Genomic DNA, 19,763 nt, shown 5'->3' with positions numbered 1-19,763 from the left:
TGACTTGCCCAAGGTCAACCAGTGGGTTTCATGGCTACGTGGAGAATCGAACCTTGGTCTTCAGAGGTACAAGGTGTTGAATGTTACCTTCAAAGCGTTACATGGTTTGGGGTCCAGGCTACCTATGAGAGGACTTTGTCCTGTACACACAGTGACACAGATCTTCTGGGGGACATTTAGTTCAGTCAGTCAGGACTGAGGAGCAGAGGACTTTTTTATAAGCTGCCCCCAAATCATGGAATAAAGCAGAGATTTGACATCTGGATATGCAGCCTGAGTTTGCTGATGTCTTTCAATTACACCTCCAACAAGAGTCCCTTTTTAAATCAACTGTCCCGCTCAGGTCTTGCAAGCCCTGCCCTGGAACAAAATCCACCTGTCTTGCAGGGCAGCCTGAGTGTTGGGACTACACTCATCCCTCCAAATTTGCAGCTTTAACTTTCAGGGATTTGATTATCCATGGATTTGATTAATACGTCCTCTCTAGGAATATCTAGGTCCTCCAGTGCAACTCTATGGACAAGTTTAACCAAAAGTTGCCCTGGAGGACCTGGAGATTCCTAGAGAGGACACTCTGCTAGGCCTTTGTAGCTCCTCCAGTGCAGTTCTATGGTCAGTGTCTGTCCGACGTTGACCATAGAGTTGCACTGGAGGACCTAGAGATTCCTAGAGAGGAGTCCTCCCAGGTAAAAACATGGTGCTTTTACTATTTGCGGCGGTTTTCTTTTCCCTGCCTCTTTTCCTCTTCCGTGGAAGACTGCCTCACAATGGAGGAAGCAGCAGCAGAGGCTGCTCCACGTTCCATTCCCCTCCCTTCCAGGCGCTTGCGTCACAGGTGTCGTCATCAACCCCCAGTAGCATAGCAGCAGCTGCTTCTTCTTCTTCTTCCAACGACGTTCCTATTCTTGCTTCCCCTTGTGGGCGGGGCGAAAGGGCTGGTCACGTGCGCCCAAGGCCTCCGCAGTAGCGGCCAATGCGTTCGGAGCGCTCCGGCTACGTCAGAGGCCTTGGGCGCACGTGACCAGCGCTTTCGCCCCGCCCACGCACCTTTCACTCATTTCCTGCGTCTCTCGTGGGAGGGTAAGCCCCGCCCCCTCCTCTTCCCTGCGTGCTGATTGGCGGAGTCTTGGCCGGCGCCCCCTTCCCAGCCTCCGAGCCGCGCGCGCGGTTGCCTCAGAGTGAGAAGGACGGGCGCCGGCCGGGAGAGAGGCTGCGGGGTCGCCTGGGAGACGGGCGAGGGTCCTGCGGGCGCCATGGCAGAGACTCAGGCTGGGGCCCTGGGCCCGCTGGTGGGGGCCATCGACCAAGGGACCAGCTCCACGCGCTTCTTGGTAAGCGCACACTGTGGAGATGGAGCGGTTTGGTACCGCTTTAGAACTGCCCTGTGGCATCCTGGGATTTGAAGTGGTTTGGGTTTTGTTTTTTACTCTCCTTAATTAGAGATGATTCCATTCACTTAATAATTATCTGATAATTATAACATTTCATTCAATATAATTATATGATAATCATAATATAATATAGGATATACAATGTGTATATATTATATATAGGAGATATTATATATGTGTGTAATATGATTTAGTTAATTAAATTGTTAATTAATTATTATAATTATGATATATACTATGATAATTATCTGAGTGTTGGGCAACCACTCTCCAGGCCGGGGTTCGAGTCCCAGCCGAGCCGTGGAAAGCCACTGGGTGACCCTTGGCCAGCAAGTCACACTCTCTCAGCCTCTTCAGACGAAGGCAGCAGCAAGCCCCCCTTCTGGACAAAGCTTTTAAGGAGAAAAGCCCATAGTAGGGTCGCCTGAAGTTGAAAACAACCCAAAAGCACGCAAGAACAACGGAGATATTCGGCATGGTCCATCGAGAGAGCTCAGGTGCCTCAGCAAACTACAGATCCCAGTGTTCTGTAGCATGCATTCATGGCAATTAAAGTGGTGTCATTCTGCAGCGAGGGAGCAAAATAAGCCTCCCTGGGTGGAAGGGAGCTTCCCTCCCAAAAGAGAGAAGAGAGAGGGCAGGAGGGGGGTAGTCCTCGGGGTCAGCTGTGGGGGAAAAGAAGAGCCCCAGGAAGAGCAGTGGCTTCACAAGGAGGGTGCGGACCACACCAAGTGAAGCCCCAGAGAAGGGCTTGGCCCCGCAGCCACACAGGGCCGTGAATGGCCCTCCGGAGGCCACAGTGCTGTGGGGAAGCTGCCTCAACAGTGGCGCAGTGGTTAAATGCCTGTACTGCAGCCACTCGCTCACAAACTATGAGGTTGTGAGTTCAATGCCAGCGAAAGGGCTCAAGCTCGACTCAGGCATGCATCCTTCCAAGGTCGCTAAAATGAGTACCCAGATTGTTGGGGGCAGTTAGCTTACACTTTGTAAACCACTTATGGAGTGCTTAAGTGCATTGATAAGCGGTATAGAAATGTACTTGCTATTGCTATTGGTCTGGGCAGAGGGGGGAAGGGAAGGGAAGGAAAGGCAGTTCGCCCCCAGACACCCCAAGTGACATCAACTTCAGTGAGTGGGGCAGTGAAAGGTCTCCAGTGCCAGGAGCTCCTCTCTGGGACCCAAGGAGGAAGGGCAGAGGGATGCACACACACACCTGGCTACATAGCACAGAGTGTCTCTTCCTTCAAGCCACCCTCGCAACGAATGGAGGGCATTGTTTGGTTCTTGTTTTACTTATAAATTATGTGCTGTGTACATGGAGCCTAATTTTTCTCTTATCCGATGGACAATGTATGTAAGGCTTCAGATGTTTATGTCTGTCTGTCTGACCAGGAGGCTTGGTGTTTTGTGCCCAAGACATGATGGAGAGGGGTACTGGCTTCTCCTGGAATAGGAAGGTTATTGATCTCTTGGTCAATGTGGTGTAGTGGTTTGAGCGTTGGACTACGACTCTGGAGACCAGGGTTCAAGTCCCCGCTCGGTCATGGAAACCTGCTGGGCAACCTTGGATGTGTCACACACTCTCAGCCCCAGAACCCCCCTTGATATGGTCACCTTAGCCATAAGTTAGAAATGACTTGAAGGCACAGTAATTTGTGACTCTGGATCTTGTTGGACAGCAATTCTCTTCAGCCCTCACCAGCATAGTGATCAGTATGTGGAGAGATCTTGTACACCTTTGAGACTAACTGAAATAAAGAAGTTGGCAGCATGGTATTTCGTAGACTAAAATCTACTTCCTTAGATGTATGTTGATTCCTTGAATTCTACCAGCATAGTGATGGTGGGGAATGATGAGGTGGCAGTTTGGCCACTTTCACAGAACCACAAGTTCCCCACCTCTGTAAAAGGTATATCTTCCTGTTATGCTGTTTGGATCTTTATGGGGTATGGGATGGAACAGAGGGGACAGAGTTTGTCATGCATTTCTGAAATCTGGGATGCAATGGAAGTAAACCAAATAATAGGTCCTTCTCTTATGCTGATGTTACATCTGAGCCTTGAATGTATAAATCACTTCTGTACTGTCTCACTGGATTCTCTAAAGCCTGTGAGTTATTGAACAGTGTAGCTCCACATGGGAAACAATATCTTTGTAAATTTTGGAAACTTCTCTCATTGGTATTCATTTCCTTTCCTACACAGCTGATGTTGTACTGAATTGCTTAATCAAGGCTGTAGGCAGTTCCATTGTGAATATGCCCTTGGGAAACCACTGCTGTTGCTTCATCCAGAGATCAGTCTGCACTGCTTGTAGCTGCATTTGATAGACTTTTGACATCCTACTGTGAACCTCAAAATGTGAGAAACAATGTCAGTTGGTTGAATGATAAATTTTGTTGCTTTATATTCATTCATTCAAGGAAGGTAAGTTAAGGCTGCACCCACACTGCAGGTATAATCCAGTTTGATATCACTTTAACTGCCATGGCTCAGTGCTATGGAGTTCTGTGAACTGTAGTTTTGTGAGACATTTAGCCTTCTTTGTCCAAGACAAACTACAATTCCAAAACAAACTCCAGTTCAAAAAATTCCATAGCATTGAGCCATGACAGTTAAAGTGATGTCAAACTGGATTATTTCTTCAGTGCAGATGCAGCCCAAGCCTACAAAAGCTAATGCTACAACTTCTTTTGCTCAGTTAGTCTCAAAGGTGGTACAAGATCCCTTTGCATAGTTTGTATATGTATATGTACACAGTTTGAGAGCCTGCATGGTGTACTAGTCTAGCATTGGACTAGATTCTGTAGACTCGCCACTCAGCAATGGAAACCCAATCGGGTGATCTTGGGCAAGTCACACTCTCTCAGCCTCAGAAGAAGGCAAAAGCAAACCTCCTCTGAACAGACCTGAAACAGAAAACCCAGTGATAGGGTCACCATAAATCGGAAATTACTTGAAGCCACACAACAACAACTGGTTTTGTAACCTTTAAGGTCACAGTTACTAATCAAATGTTGTAGTTGCTATTCTGTGCACATATACTTAGGAATATCCCACTGTAGTTGAACATTTTTACTTTAGGCACGCACAAAACTAAGCTTTGCTTGGGCTTTTGCACATTGACTGTTCTTTCTGAAGCAGGGAGGTTTTGATGATTGTTACTAGAAGTGAATGACTGTCCTCAGACATAAGTTGTCTTAAAGGTCAGAGGACTTAAAAAGGCTTTTAGTCAAAATCTTGCTTTTCATGTAATTTCTAAACACCCTCTTCTAATCTTTCATCATATCCCATCTCTCTCCACTTTTCTTTTTTAAACAGAGCATAAGGTCATACAAGATTTGGCTAAAGTTCAGGAATCTTGTTGTACCAGTGGTTACGAAAACATGCCAACTCAAATAGCTTTCAGGGACAGTCTAAAGTCCCTGCTGATGTGCATAAGAGCAATGTGTAAAAAGGGACATAATGCAATGGCAGTGCAAAAGTAGAAAGAAAGAAAGAAAGAAAGAATATTAATCCTATAACAGATTTTTCTGTGCTTTGGTAGACTCTTTATGCAACCTCCTTTCTGTTTGGTATGAGGTAAAAGGATGAGTTTATCATTATTTTATGCCCATGTTTAAAAAAAAATCTTTTTCTTATTTTTACTAATAGCCTACCAGATTTGAGATTAAGTAAATGCTCCCTCACTGGCTTAATGTGACGTCTTTAAAGAATTCTACAGAAATATGTCTTTACACAATAAGTGCTACATAGCAGTGATGATCTTAGATCAATTAATTAAATAAATAAATAATCTGCACTGTAAAAATAATGCAGTTTGACATTGTTTTAATTGCCATGGCTCCATGCTATGGAATCCTGGGATTTGTAGTTTGTTGTGGCACTAGTGCTCTCTGACAGCGAAGACTAAATATCTCACAATACCACAAATCCCAGAATTCTGTAGCATTGAGCCATGGCAGTTAAAGTGGTGTCAAACTGTATTGTTTCTGCAAGGCAGATTAGACCATATATTTCAACATCATGTTCTAACTTCATTTCTCCCTGGTACCTCTGAATTTGACTAGGTGGGGAGACTGACCAAAGTTGAATAGTGAACTGCTTAATTCAATGAGGAGTATATCAGAAATCTCATACTTTAAATTTGATGCCCCTTAAACACTTTATAATAATTGATAATCATAATTATACAGATTCTTCTCAGACATCTTGCAAATGATATCAAAATGTACTAAAATCACAATAAATGAGATTAACTCAATGTTTCTTAGATTTCCCCAATCTTTCCTCATAATCCTTTCCTAGCACTCTCTTCTACTCCAATGCTTAGTTCACATTTCGCTTCATTTGTCCAGAGAGAGTCTTGTACATCAGAAGAAAATGGTTTGTCCTCCAATAAAATGGTACACTGACTACCTGGAGAGAAGATAGCTAGTAGACAAATCACCTCCATAACAAAACAAAAAATAAAGAAGTCTTCCCAGAACAATGACAAGAAAATAGCAATGCTGAGACATCATAGAATCATTGTGTTCAAAGAGACCACAAGGGCCATCCAGTCCAACCTCCTGCCATGCAGGAAATCACAATCAAAGCATTACAGACAGATGGCCATGCAGCCTCTGTTTAAAGACCCCCAAAGAAGAAAACTCCACCATACACTGAGGGAGTGTGTTCCACTGTCAAACAGTTCTTACTGTCAAGAAATTCCTCCTAATGTTGAAGTGGAATCTCTTTTCCTATAGCTTGCATCCATTGTTCTGTGTTCTAATGTCTGGAGCAGCAGCAAACAAGTTTGCTCCATCCTCAATGTGACACCCCTTCAAATACGTAAACAAGGCTATCATATCACCTCTTAACTGTCTTTTCTCCAGGCTAAACATACCCAGCTCCTTAAGTCTTTCCTCATAAGGCATGGTTTTTAGGCCCTTCATCATTTTGGTGGCCCTCCTTTGGACAAGCTTCAGCTTGTCAACATCATTTTTGAATTGTGGTACCCAGAACTGGACACAGTATTCCAGGTCAGGCCTGAACAAAGCAGAATAGAGTGGCACTACAGTATTACTTCCCTTGATCTAGACACTATACTTCTATTGATGCAGCCTAAAATAGCATTGACCTTTTTATCTGACGCATCAGCTAAAGTTTTAGTTGACTCATGTTCAACTTGTGGTCTAGGACTCCTAGATTCCTTTCACATGTAGTCTCATTAAGCCAGGTGTCCCCCATCCTATATCTATGCATTTCATTTTTTTTCTACTGAAGTGCAGTATCTTACATTTGTCCCTGTTGAAGTTCATTTTGTTCGTTTTGGCCCAGCTTTCCAGTCTGTTAAGGTCATTTTGAATTTTGATCCTGTCCTCTTGGGTATTCGCTACTCCTAATTTGGTGTCATCTACAAATTTGATAAGCATGCCCCCTATTCTTTCATCCAAGTCATAGATGAAGATGTTGAATAGCACTGGGCCCAGGACAGAACCCTGTGGCACCCCACTGGTCATTTCTCTCTATGGAGGAGGAGCCATTGCTGAGCACCCTTTTGGTTCAGTCCACCTAACAGTTGTATTGTCTAGCCCACATTTTACTAGCTTGTTTGCAAGAATATCACGGGGGACCTTGTCAAAGGCCTTACTGAAATCAAGATATGCTATATCCCTTTGTCTTAAACTTAATCTTGCTTCAACAAAGACTTGATTAAAACTTGATATGGCCAGTTGAGTTGAACAGTATCTTACAATGAAGCAAAGTTTGTTAATACTTTTAGCTGCAGACCTCCAAAACATGCTTGAAAAAGCCCCAGAGTAGCAAAGGTGGAGGTTAATGTGTCCTGGTACCATGGCAAGAAGTGCAGATGTTACTTCTGTTTTGTATTGGCTGAGTTCCTTTGAGCTGCCTGAAGAATATCCAAAGGCCTGACCACAGCTTACACATGAGAGCAGAGGGAGTCCTGGCTTGTAATAGAGAAAGGGGCCTTGGCTCTGGGTGAATAGTGTAATTTAGTGAGCAAAGTTATTACCATTCAGGTGATGTCTGACTGCAGATGCTTTGGTGAGCAAAGTAATTACTGCCTAATCTGCTAGGTTTTAGGAAGATTATGCACAAGAGTAGAAGAGATGAGGAAGTTTACCAAAGCTCCTTAGTGAGGCCTAAGTAAAAACTTCAATATATTATTCTCTGACAGGAGACCCCTGGTTTAAAGAAAGAATTGTGGTCTTGAACTGGAAAGTGTAAAAATGATGTCTTAATACCAGACCCTGGTCTCATCGGTCAATCTGAGCATAAACTAGTCCATGGAGAATCAATTTGTACAAATTTAAATGCTGTCTCCTCAGCCATTGGGATTGAAAGTTGTCTTCTGTCTGAGATAAAAGGCCTTGATAGAGTTCATTTGCTAAACTTTGAAAAACAGAGTGGCCTACATGTGAAATATTGGCAAGCTTGTACTCCCCGTGCCTGACACTCAGTGGAACAGAATGCCTTGAGTTTGAAAGGAAACTACTGAATATAATAGGCAAATGGGATAGAAGGCCAGCGATAGTAATGTGAGGTCTTCATTAAATAATTTTGCATAGTCCTCTTTCTCATCAGTGGAGATCTGTAAAGCTGAAGAAACCAAAGAGCACAATTTGAGAATATCAGGTTTCTTGTTCACTCTTTTTGAGCTTGTAAAAGAAAGTAGTGTAAAAAAAGCTTGCAAAAGAAACTAGTTTTAAAACTGTGTTCTCAAGCTCTTTGGTATATTTAACACAATAGCGTAAGCTCAACAACATATTGTTGACAGCAATCAACATCAAAAGCAAGATTGCCTAGCAAAGCAAAATTGCATCCCAAAGGTAGTCATTGTAAATGATAACTCCTAAGTCCTTGTCTCTTTTATATTATTTCACTCCGTTACTTTATTTCATTCTGTTATATCATTTTCTTTATTTCATTGTGCTTCAGGTCACCTCAAAAAGACAAAACTAGCAAGTAGCCTGTTTCAAAATACTGCAATGGCAGGGCAAAGACTGGCTTTGATGGGGAACTTGCTTCCCAGCATACACTAGTCTTAGGCTGGAGAAAGCAAACAGTCCCTGGTGTCTGGAGAGAGCATCTTCCTGGAAAAGTGCTAGGTGTGGTTCTTACTCTTCTGAATCGGAGATAAATAAGTTAGATTTACTCCTAGATAATGATTAACAACTATTAAAGGTTGTTTGGGAGCATCTGTTCTTTGGAAGGTTCTGTTGATTCTGACCTTTGAAAGTGGGGCTGATATCGTTACATTAGCTAAAAAAGAAATAAAATCTAGAAGGAAGCTTGGCAATGAAAATTAAAATGATCAGTAATACTTTTTAATAAATGATTCTTGTAAAGTAATTATCTATGGGGGCCAGTGTGGTGGTTTGGGTGTTGGACTATGACTTTTAGGCTGGAGAAAGCAAGACAGTACATGGTGTCTGAAGACATCGGCAGGGACGTAGCCGGGGGGGGGGTTCTTGGGGTCCGGATCCCCCCCTTCCATTAGAAAAATGAATGGTGTGTGCTGCTGTGCCGCCACACCCAAGCCCCATTATAATGGTGAAACTTAGTCTGGCCCCCCCCCTTCCTAAAATCCTAGCTGTGTCCCTGACATCGGTTTGTTACAGACTGCCAAAATAAAGCTGCTTTGGGTCTCTTTGGAGGTATGCTGTTTAAATGATGCATGCACCCTAAGAATCCGGAAGCTGCACCAAAGCTGCACTCCAGTGCTTAGGAATGGAGTCTGGCTTTGGCGTGACCTCTGGACTCTTAGGACCCATGCATCATTTAAATAGCATGCCTCCATAGAGACCCAAAGCAGCTTTATTTTGGCAGTCTGTAACAGGCCGTAATCTTCCTGGAAAAGTGCTAGATGTGGTTCTTACTCCTCTGAATCAGAGATAGATAAATTTGATGCACTCCTAGATAATGATTAACAACTATTAAAAGTTGTTCGGAAGCATCTGTTCTTTGGAAGTTTCTGTTGATTGTGACCTTTGAAAGTGAGGCTGACATGGTTACGTTAGCTTTAAAGCAAACAAAATCTAGAGGGAAGCTTGGCAAAGAAAATTAAAATGAATGAATAATACTTTTTATGAACGTTCTTGTGAAGTAATTATTTATGGTAGACAGTGTGGTGTAGTGATTTGGGTGTTGGACTACAACTGTGGGGACCAGCGTTTGAATCCTAACCCAACCCACTGGGTCACCCACACTCTCTCCGAAGAGGGCAAAGGTAAACTCCCTCTGAACAAATCTTATTATTTTATAATTAAGTGCTACAATAAAAGAGCAATAGTATTTTAAATTTCCATTTTTTTTTCATGCAATGTTTTATGTTGATAGGAATATAAACTTCCTTAAGTCTGGTCATTTGCCTGACTGGTATGATATTATTTTACACTGATTGAGAGTGTCTTTCCAGTCTCAAGCTGAGTTTTTCCCACATCACCTGGTGTGTTTGTCTCTCTGTGTGTGTGTGTTTTATGTGTGCCTTCAAGTCGTTTCCAACTAATGGCGACCTTAAGGTGAACCTATCATGGCGTTTTCATGGCAAGGTTTTTTTCAGAGAATGTTTGCCATTGCCTTTCCCTGAGGCTGAGATCATGTGAGGTGTCCAAGGTCACCAAATAAGTTGTGCCTAAATAAGGATCTTGTTAGAAACCATCAGAATTTAAAAAAACATCATGTAGTTCAAGACCCTTAAAGACTATCCTTGTAACTGTATTTTCAGAACAGTCATTATGACTGTTACATACCACATGACCCCCCCCCCCCCCAGTTACTGCTAAGTGGCTGTTAGGATCGATGGGGGTCCACTCTGCTGTTGATCATGAAGCAGCTGCTTCTCATCCCCACCTGTGAGTGATCTCTGGCATGACAAGCAGAAAAAGCACCCCTGTCACAAATCCTCCTTGTGTTAGAGATTGCTCACGCAAGAGGAGTGAATGCATCAGGCAGCTGCTTCTCGACTGATAGGAGGACAGACCCACACACACTGATCCCAGCAGCTGCTTACCAGTAAGTGGGATTGGGGGACTTCTGTATTTGCTACATAGCCCCTAAATTAGGGAACTGGATAGGGATCATGAATATGTAACAGTTATGAATTTATAACAACAGGATTCCACCTAATATTTATACAATACCTTTTAGAGCAGCATATTATTTATTGTCCATTCTACAGTTAGGCCAACTGTTTTCACATGATTCTGTTCTTTGGCGCACGCGCACACACACATATATGGTATTTGTTAGAGCACTTACTCTGCTTCTTAATGTCACTGTTATTGGTGAAATTTGCTTCCTAGTAAATGTATAAGAGGAGGGTGCCAGGGTTCTTTCTTGCCACTCCCATTAATTATGACCTTACAAACTGGTTTGGTGAATTAGTACATTCTGTTGTTCACAGGTTTTTAATGCAAATACATCTGAATTGCTGAGTCACCATCAAGTAGAAATCCAGCAGAAATTCCCTAAAGAAGGGTATGATTTGTCTTTCCTTTGTTTTTTTGTTTTTTTGTTTTGTTTTTTTGTTTTTGAATATTTGCCATTTAGTAGTGTGATGTGATTAAAATTTTTGTGGACCCAAAAGTACCCCATGTGAGAAAGTGGAAATACACCCCCACTTTTCAAACCGCCCTTCCAGTTCTCCACTACACCACACCCAGTCCTGCTCCAACTTTCCCCTTCAAGCCACATCTGTGCTGTTTGGAGTGTACAACAAAGAGTGCTTCACTGAGAAGTAGGAGGTGAGAAAGCACCATTTAATCAGCAGGTGTATACATCTTTTTGGATATTGGCCAACATGTTTGTTTTTAAGAATATTTGAATTAAGGATTTGTAAGAACAAGAAAAGGTTAGGAGTCTTGCATTAATATGATTTTCTTTCAATCTTTTTTTAAAAAAATTATCTTAGCCCAGCAATCTTTGAGGTGGAACAGTAACCATTTAGTTACCTTTTATTCATTAGTTGCTGCTCAAAATAGTCATAGAAATCTATACATGAGCCCATGAAAGTTCTGATATCATTTAGAGAACATGTCTGCTCCACCACCCTCTCAGACATGTTTGGTTGGGCCAAGGGAGAGGGCCTTCTCAATGGTGGTTCCCAGACATTGAAACTCCTTTCCTAGTGAGGCCAGTATGGTCTCATCCTTGCTGTCCTTTTGACAGCAGGTCAAAATATTGCTGTATTATCAAGCTTTTACACATTTACTAGGGTGGGATTTTAATGCTTATACAAATTGACAGGGGGGGCTTTTAATGCTAATAAAGGGTTTACAAGAATTCATTCTAGATGGTGAGGACATTAAAATAGTTAAGGAATTCTCATACCTTGGATCAAATATTAATCAAAACGGAGACATCACTCAAGAATTAGAAGAAAGTTTGGAATGGTAAGGGCAGCTATGAAGGAACTGGACAGAATCCTAAAGTGTAAAGATATAACTGAGCACCAAAGTGAGGATCGTTCAAGCCATGGTATTCCGCATCACCATGGATGGATGGGAGGTCTGGCTAAGGAAGAAAGCTGGTAGAAAGAAATTCAATTCATTTAAGATGTGGTCTGAAGAAGAGTGCTGAGGATACTATGAAGACTAACAAATGGGTTCTAGAACAGATCAAGATCGAACTCTCTCTGGAAGCCAGGATAACTAAATTGAGGTTGTCGTACTTTGGCCACATCATGAGGGCATAAGTCACTGGAAAAGGCAATGATATTAGGAAAGGAAGAGGGCAGCAGAAAGAGAGGAAGACCAAAATGCTAGATGGATAGACTCTTATCAGAAAGGCCATGGGCATGAGCAGAGCAATGGAGGACACAGGATCTTGGAGATGTGTCATCCACTTAAGTTGAGGTCAACTCAAGGGCACTTAGCAGCAACAACAATATAGTATTTAAATGCATTGGTTCTGGTTTGAATATGGTGTTAGCCACCTTGAGTCCCATTGTCGGGAGGAAAGCAGTATAAAAGTAATGATAATAATATCCCTAGTAAGATGTATTCTCTAATTTTTTACAGAAAAGCACTAACCAGTTATCATCTCTCTTCATGGAAATGCTGTGTAACATTGCCTGTGCCAAAAATGGTTAGGGAAAGCACTCCTAGGTTTGACATTACAGGCTCCATCTCATGAAACTTTACAAAAAAAATTGCAAATTAAATATTTGTTTGATGTATGTACAGATCATCCACATTTTTTCTCTTAGGAAAGTTGGCACCTTCAGCTTCTAACTTGAAATCAGACTTTCACAATCATTATAAATCACAGAGCATTTTTCTTCCTTGGTTCTGGAGGAGATACATACACGTGTGTGTGTGTGTGTGTGTGTGTTCTAGGATTTGTAATGTTCTGATGTTCCTGACATAATGCTAAAAGCTATATATAGCCATTTTTCATAAACAGTATAGGATATTTCATCAGAACAAAAACTTTCCTCTTAAATTGTTAGCAACTGATATTAATATGAAAATATTCACTTAGCTATGCTTCTTAGCAGATTCTAATTTGATAATTCTTTTTATGTGTGTACTTCATGTCTGTTCAAGGTGGGTAGAACAAGACCCGAAGGAAATACTACAATCTGTTTATGAATGTGTGGAAAGGACATGTGAAAAACTGAACCAGCTAAATGTAGATATTGCCAATATAAAAGGTATTACTGGGAGCAAAGTGTTGATTTGAGGTGGGGAGAGGGAGGGAGGGACTAATAAAAGGTGTAGAGGTCAAGAGGAGATTTCTGTTCTTTTATTTGGGAATAAAAGTGGTTTGTAAAGAATTGGCATACTATTAAAGTGATACTTCGTTCAGGAATAAGATGATGAAACAGGTGGTTTATTGATATGCTTTGCCAGAGTGATCTTTCCTTTACTGGCATAGCATGAAAATTAAACATTGAATTGTTTGCCGATTGTGCAGTAGTATTCTATTTTATCATTTTCTCTTTTTTGATGGCAACCAAAGAGCTGTACTTTCAGCTTTCTATTGCAGGAGGCAGCTTTTGGGTGGATCAGAAAGCCTTAGATGCTCCTTTATCCCCTAATGTCTGCTTGCAGGTAGTTTATGAATATATAGGCTTCTCAGTATACCAGGCAAAATGTTGTTTTGTAAGCAAAGTATTTAAAGAATAACCATGAAAAGTATTAAAACAAAAATGGTGGAAGATGCTGAAATTTCTAAAGAAATCTTTGCAGAAACAGAAAGGAATGTCTCGTGAAAGACAGCCTGGCTAAATTCTTTTCACTTTTCCACCCCACTTCCATGTCTTGTATCCTCATTCCAGGTAGTCTCTCAACCCTCAAGAGTGGTTTTTGAGGGAAATACAGGGGACTGTGATATGTGGGAGAGGAACCAGACAATCTCATTCTATGATAGGAGAAATACTCTTTTAATCCAGCCCAAAGGACACAAACACTAAAACTTACTTCTTTTCTTAAGCTGTTGGAGTCAGCAATCAGAGAGAGACAACTGTGGTTTGGGACAAACTAACTGGAGAGCCTCTTCATAATGCTATTGGTAAGTAGGAAGGCTGTCTTCCACTATATTACATGCTAACTTTTTATGTTTTAAATTACACAATAGCTTCTTTCCTGCATACAGTTACTTTACTCGCTCTTTAAGTCACTAAAATGAATAAATCTTGCCCCTCATATATTTGTCTCTGTTCTTTCTTCAAAATTAAATGTCTAATATATTTTATTCCTCAGAGGCTTCAGGAAATCTCACATTTGCTTTTCTCTTTAGTCTGATTTTGTATGTCTGTTGTACTAATACCTGGGTGAGAAAGTTGCCTGCTGAAAGCTCATGGAAAGCTCTTTGCCTTCTTCCTGGGCCTTTGCTGCAACTGGATGTAGTTACAAGAAGAGGTCTGTCACCTGACTCTTCATAGTAAGATTTCCAAATAAAGTCTAGAGTTTAAGATTGGTGGGTTAGGTTTTTAGAGCAAGTTGCAAATACAATGCGCCCTTATGATGCGGGCGCACTGTGTAGACAAGGCGTATTCATGCTTTGTAGGAAAGCACTGAGAGCAGCTGATGTAGCCACCTTGAGGATAAGCAGCTATGGGCTTGGTTAGTGCCTGGAACTACTTGCTAAATGGAACTGGAATGAATCTTAATTGAATCTGTCACTCTTCTGGTAGCCTGCGATACACACAAAAAGTTTGTGTAAAACGATTTCTATTTCCTAAAAGATTAAGCTGAATCTGAACCAGTTGATAGCATCAGAGAAGTATTGCTGGGACACCATAAGAGAAGAAATTACTGAAATCAAGGCCTAACTCCACTTGTCCAACCAGTGTAGACCCGTTGAATCATTGAACTAATTAACTGACCTAACATTGATTGACTTATCAGAGTTTCACTAATACAGTGCTCTCTGTTCTAGTTGGGACTAATACAGTGGTACCTCGGGATACGAAATACCCAGGTTACGAAATTTCCGGGATACGAAAAAATCCCATAGGAAATAATTGTTCCGGGTTACGAATGTTTTTCGGGTTACGAAAAAATTTTTGGTGCTTTTCGGCGCTATTTCACACGGAATCGCGGCTTTTCCCCATTAGCGCCTATGGCATTTCGGCTTACGAAGGCTTTTCGGGTTACGAAAGCGGCCGCGGAACGAATTAATTTCGTAACCCGAGGGAGCACTGTAATTAGATTTAGTGATATAGTGGTTTAAGCATTGCAGTTTGACTGCGGAGACCAGGATTCAAATCCCAGCTCAGACATCTGAACTCACTAGATGACCTTGGACAAGGCACACTCTCTCAGCCTCAGAGATATCAATGGCAAACTCTCTGAAGAAACTTGCCAAGAAAACCCCATGATAGGTCCTGTAAGGGTTGCCATAACAACTAGAAGGCACACAACAAGAACAAGGTCTGTAAAACACAGGATACTGTAGCAAGATATGGCAAAGACATAAGACAGTTTTCATGACATGGATCCTAAGAGATGCTCACAATGTGAAAAGTCCCTGTCCCACAGCTAATTCTACAGTTACCTGTGTTTTCTCACAGATTTGGGGAGGTGTCTCTGTGAAATCTGGGAGGGACACAGAGGTTGCTTGCAGGTGCAAAACTACTTCTGTGAACTCAAGTTATGTTGTGTTACTAGGATTTAAATGTCTTTAAATGTGAAGTGGTATACAGTGGTACCTCGGGATACGAAATACCCAGGTTACGAAATTTTCGGGATACGAAAAAATCCCATAGGGAATTATTGTTTCGGGTTACGAATGTTTTTTCGGGTTACGAAAAAACTTTTGGTGCTTTTTTCGGCTTTTTCGCACGGAATCGCGGCTTTTCCCCATTAGCGCCTATGGCAATTCGGCTTACGAAGGCTTTTCGGGTTACGAAAGCGGCCGCGTTACGAATTAATTTCGTAACCCGAGGCACCACTGTAGCAGTAATTTAGGTGTTAAAATGGTAACTAACTTGCATTTTTCTCTCAGCTTTGGGGCTGAATAGCATAGTTGATATAAGTGGGCAGGGAAAGAAAGATATAGGCCTGATACGGGCAGGCCAAAATGAAGCTGTCATTTTGGAGGCATGCTGTTTAAATAATGCATGAGTCCTAAGAGTCCAGAAGCCGCACTAAAGCTATGCTCCAGTCCTAAGGAAAGAAAACCTTTCCCCAAAGATCTTAAAGTCAGGCAGGCTCATATGATCTTTCATATAGGAACATGGGAGTTATGTTTAACTTGCTTAAAATGTTCTGCATAGTCCCTTTGACTAATGTTTGCTTATGACTTGCAGTGTGGCTTGACCTGCGTACCCAGCCTACAGTTGAAAGACTACTTAAGCGAATTCCAGGGCAGAATAAATCCTTCATAAAGGTAAAATTTGATTTTAAAATATTGAAGAGTGTTGTGTTGATGTAAGACTTGGCCAGACATCATAATTTCTCTGGTAGCAGTCAAAACAAAATAGATAAGCTTTTTAGTAATAAGTATGAATTGATTTTTGTTTACCATTGCATTGTATTGTATTGATTAGTGGGATTCAACAGCTGGAGGAATTAAAGAGACTCTTGAGATAATGGCGGATGTTTAAAAGGTTTACGAAAACAGATACTGTATTTAAGAAAACAGATGTTTAAAAGGCTTAAGAAAACAGGTATCACTAATAAAAAGGTTTAATAGTGCCGTTCTATAAATCAGTAAGTCCCATTTCATAAGTGAAAATATGATTACAGCCTAAATTATTTATTCTCCAAATCTTGCCAAAATACTAAGAAACAGGGTATCAGGCGTTGTTTGTTCATTAAACAAAAAATGTGAAATTATCTGAAGATTCTCTGAAAGTATAACTATTGAGGGAGAGAGTATTTCAGTGTAAATTCACTTACTTAAAGTATATTTTAGTTTCAATTGGCATTTTTCATTATGCCTAGGAAATAAACTGTTTAGAAATGCATGAGTAAATTGGTATGCTAATCCAAATTAAGTGATGAATATAAAAATAGCTGTAGCAATTTTGAAAGTAGCTGTTGTTAAAATAGTGCATCTTTTCAATATGCTCCCCTCAGTATACATGTTTATTGCACAAGTCTTTATAGAGAGCTTGTACCAAAGATGACCTTTGAAAGGGTTTCTGCATCCTTGCTATGTGGCAGATCTTCAAATGTCTTTTCTTTTGCTCTTTGATCATGAATTACGCTGAAGTTGGAGTTTAGCACATGTAGTGTTGGCAGAATTTAGATGCCATTATTATTATTATTATTATTATTATTATTATTATTATTATTATTACACTGGAAACAAATCTTCAGTAGATTTGTTGCAGTTGTGTATCTTTTTAATGCCCTAACTTTCACTCTTGCAGAGTAGGACTGGCCTCCCACTTAGCACATATTTCAGTGCTGTGAAACTTCGCTGGCTTCTGGACAATGTGCCAAAGGTCAAGCAAGCAGTTTTGGATCGGAGAGCTTTGTTTGGCACCATTGATTCATGGGTGATATGGGTAAGTTTTCAGTAGTCTATATTGAAATTTCTTTGTTTCTATTCCCTCTCATCTGGAACCAAAGACCCTTGAGCCTTGTACAAAAAGGACATTGATTTTTGCTGTTATATTTACAGAAGCATTAATGTGCATTCATAATTTGTGAACCAGATCAGTAGCTCAATATATTCAACCTAGAAAAAATGGGGCACACATCAGGGATGGTAACCACTGTGAAGTTCTCACATTCACCAAATTAGTATCATAAAGTGTTATAGTGTGTAGAATATAGTTTCAGTCAGTGGTTACCTAGTACATGTCAGTAAATGTATAAAGGAGGAAGATTGGTGTCCACTGGTCACACATCCATAGTATCTTCCCATATAACATAAACTGAAGAAGAGCTTAAATGTGTACAGCTTCTTGTCTTGGTTGAAATCCCTGGCCAAAGACCACCTGCCTGTATGTGGAAGTACTCTTTTACTCTAATGCTGAGTGTGCAGCTGTTGGGGACATGACCAGTGGACTTGATTTTGCTCCTCCTGTGGAGGAGTGGTGAAGGAGTTGTACATATGCTTGTAGCAGTTTGTTCATAAAAGTAAAAATTGTAATGTACCTCCAAGAAAAAAGAATTTTCAGGAGCATTCCAACTATTTAGGATCAGAGATCTATATAGATTAATCCTACTGTATAATTATTTTAACATAATTAATGTTTAATTCTGTTTATCTCTCATTTGTGTGATAGTCATTTTACAGATATCAATAGCATACATATACGCTACAAGATTTTCAACTTCTGTTACTAATTTGGCAGTGTATTCAAATCTGGTTTTTACTTAACTTTCCCCTATTGTTATCTTTTTATTCAGAGTTTGACAGGTGGAAAAGATGGAGGTATCCATTGCACTGATGTGACCAATGCCAGTAGAACAATGTTGTTTAACATTCATTTATTAGAATGGGATGAGGAACTTTGCAAGTAAGTATTTGTCTGTGTGGCTACTAAAATGGCAGATATTGTCCACTACTTTCAAAAACTAAATCTGACATGCTGATTCTAAGTTTAGGTGTAAGTAAGTTCCATTAAAGCTGTGGAATTTGCCAGTTCTTTTTTCAGAACTGCAGCATCACACTTTACATGGCATGAGCCTGACTTTGAAGAACATATTGAGGCTTTAGTTGTAACAAGGTTCTTAGATGAACTCTGATTACTTAGGGCCCAAACAAACAGGCCAAAATAATGTTGCTTTAGGTCACTTTGGAGGTATGCTGTTTAAATGACACACACATTTAAGTGTTCCGAAGCTGTGCCAAAGCTGCACTCCAGTCCTTAGGACTGGAGCGTGGCTTTGGCACAGCTTCCGGCCTCTTAGGACACATGCATCATTTAAACAGCATACCTCTAAAGTGACCTGAAGCAGCTTTATTTTGGCCTGTCTGTTCAGGCCCTAAGTTTCTCACTGTGTAATGGGGATCCAGGGCAAGCATATCTGTTTGAAAAATGCAGCACACGTGGCTTAGAGTAAAAGCTAAATTTGGCTTCTCAGATGGATCACAAAAGATTCTCTGCAGATCCCACATAAGATAATTAGCACAGGAAATTTCACAATCTGATTTAATGCTCTCATTTTTTAAACAGAATCTTACTTCAGTCATGGATCATGTATGCTTTGATGGTTCATTGGATGAAATAACAGATCTGTGCAAAAACTTTTTGAGCCCAAGCAGCATGTCTCTTAGCCATGCTAAGCTTTGGTTTGGGCTGCATGAGTAAGAGTGTGGGCAAGTGAAATTTTTTCCACAGTTCTGATTTAACCCTTGTAAAAGAAGAATAGGGGGGCTGCTAATATTCACCTCTTTCCTGGGGGAAAAGACCAAGCTCTTACCTTGGTCCAAGCCTGGCAAATTTCATTGGCATTTCTATTAAGCACATCAGCAGGTGAAGTCAGGAGACTTCTATAGTGAGTGTGCTCACACTTGTTACTGTTTGGAAGTGTAAGGTAGCATTTAAAGACACACTAAAGCTAAATAGTTTTGACAATCTACCCTTTCCCACCCCCACCCCACCCATCCCCCCGAACAAATATGAAAGATTTCAAAGTAACATTTGGGAACTCTTCTTTTTCCAGGTTTTTTGAAATTCCTATGGAAATACTTCCCAAAGTGCGGAGCTCCTCAGAGATTTATGGATTGATGGTATTTTGACATATTTAATATTTTCTCAAATGCTTCTAGTTAGTGGAAGTGTTAATAACTTGGTCTGTTTAAGCTGCATTGAATAAATGTGTTACTTCCTTCTTGAAAATACTTTTTTTTCCCATAAGTAACTTAGGCACAGAGCCCACAGAGTTTTAAAGCACAGACATCCAGCACAAGTATTATGAAAAATGTGAAACTATAGATCATATATTGGAACTGGAA

At 40.8% G+C, this 19,763-nt stretch overlaps 1 protein-coding gene across 4 annotated transcripts in view; it reads left to right on the top strand.

Annotated features, from left to right (window-relative positions):
• Positions 1-1,166: 1,166 nt before the first annotated feature.
• GK (glycerol kinase) overlaps positions 1,167-19,763 on the top strand; it is a 45,949-nt gene continuing 27,352 nt past the window's right edge. For 2 of the 4 annotated variants that reach the window (XM_042460219.1, XM_042460218.1), the window contains exons 1-8: positions 1,167-1,331; positions 10,804-10,877; positions 12,947-13,053; positions 13,836-13,913; positions 16,156-16,235; positions 17,224-17,361; positions 18,212-18,321; positions 19,472-19,538. In XM_042460219.1, the coding sequence (XP_042316153.1) occupies positions 1,254-1,331; positions 10,804-10,877; positions 12,947-13,053; positions 13,836-13,913; positions 16,156-16,235; positions 17,224-17,361; positions 18,212-18,321; positions 19,472-19,538 (732 nt within the window). In that variant the 5' untranslated portion in view covers positions 1,167-1,253. The remainder of the gene's footprint in view (positions 1,332-10,803; positions 10,878-12,946; positions 13,054-13,835; positions 13,914-16,155; positions 16,236-17,223; positions 17,362-18,211; positions 18,322-19,471; positions 19,539-19,763) is intronic. The other 2 variants (XM_042460220.1, XM_042460221.1) reach the window with 2 other exon arrangements.

Source organism: Sceloporus undulatus, chromosome 3, assembly GCF_019175285.1.
Source record: "Sceloporus undulatus isolate JIND9_A2432 ecotype Alabama chromosome 3, SceUnd_v1.1, whole genome shotgun sequence".
NCBI classification, from domain to species: Eukaryota; Metazoa; Chordata; class Lepidosauria; order Squamata; family Phrynosomatidae; genus Sceloporus; species Sceloporus undulatus.
The sequence above is the reverse complement of the archived record's forward strand: the minus strand, read 5'-3'. Positions and strand labels throughout refer to the sequence as shown.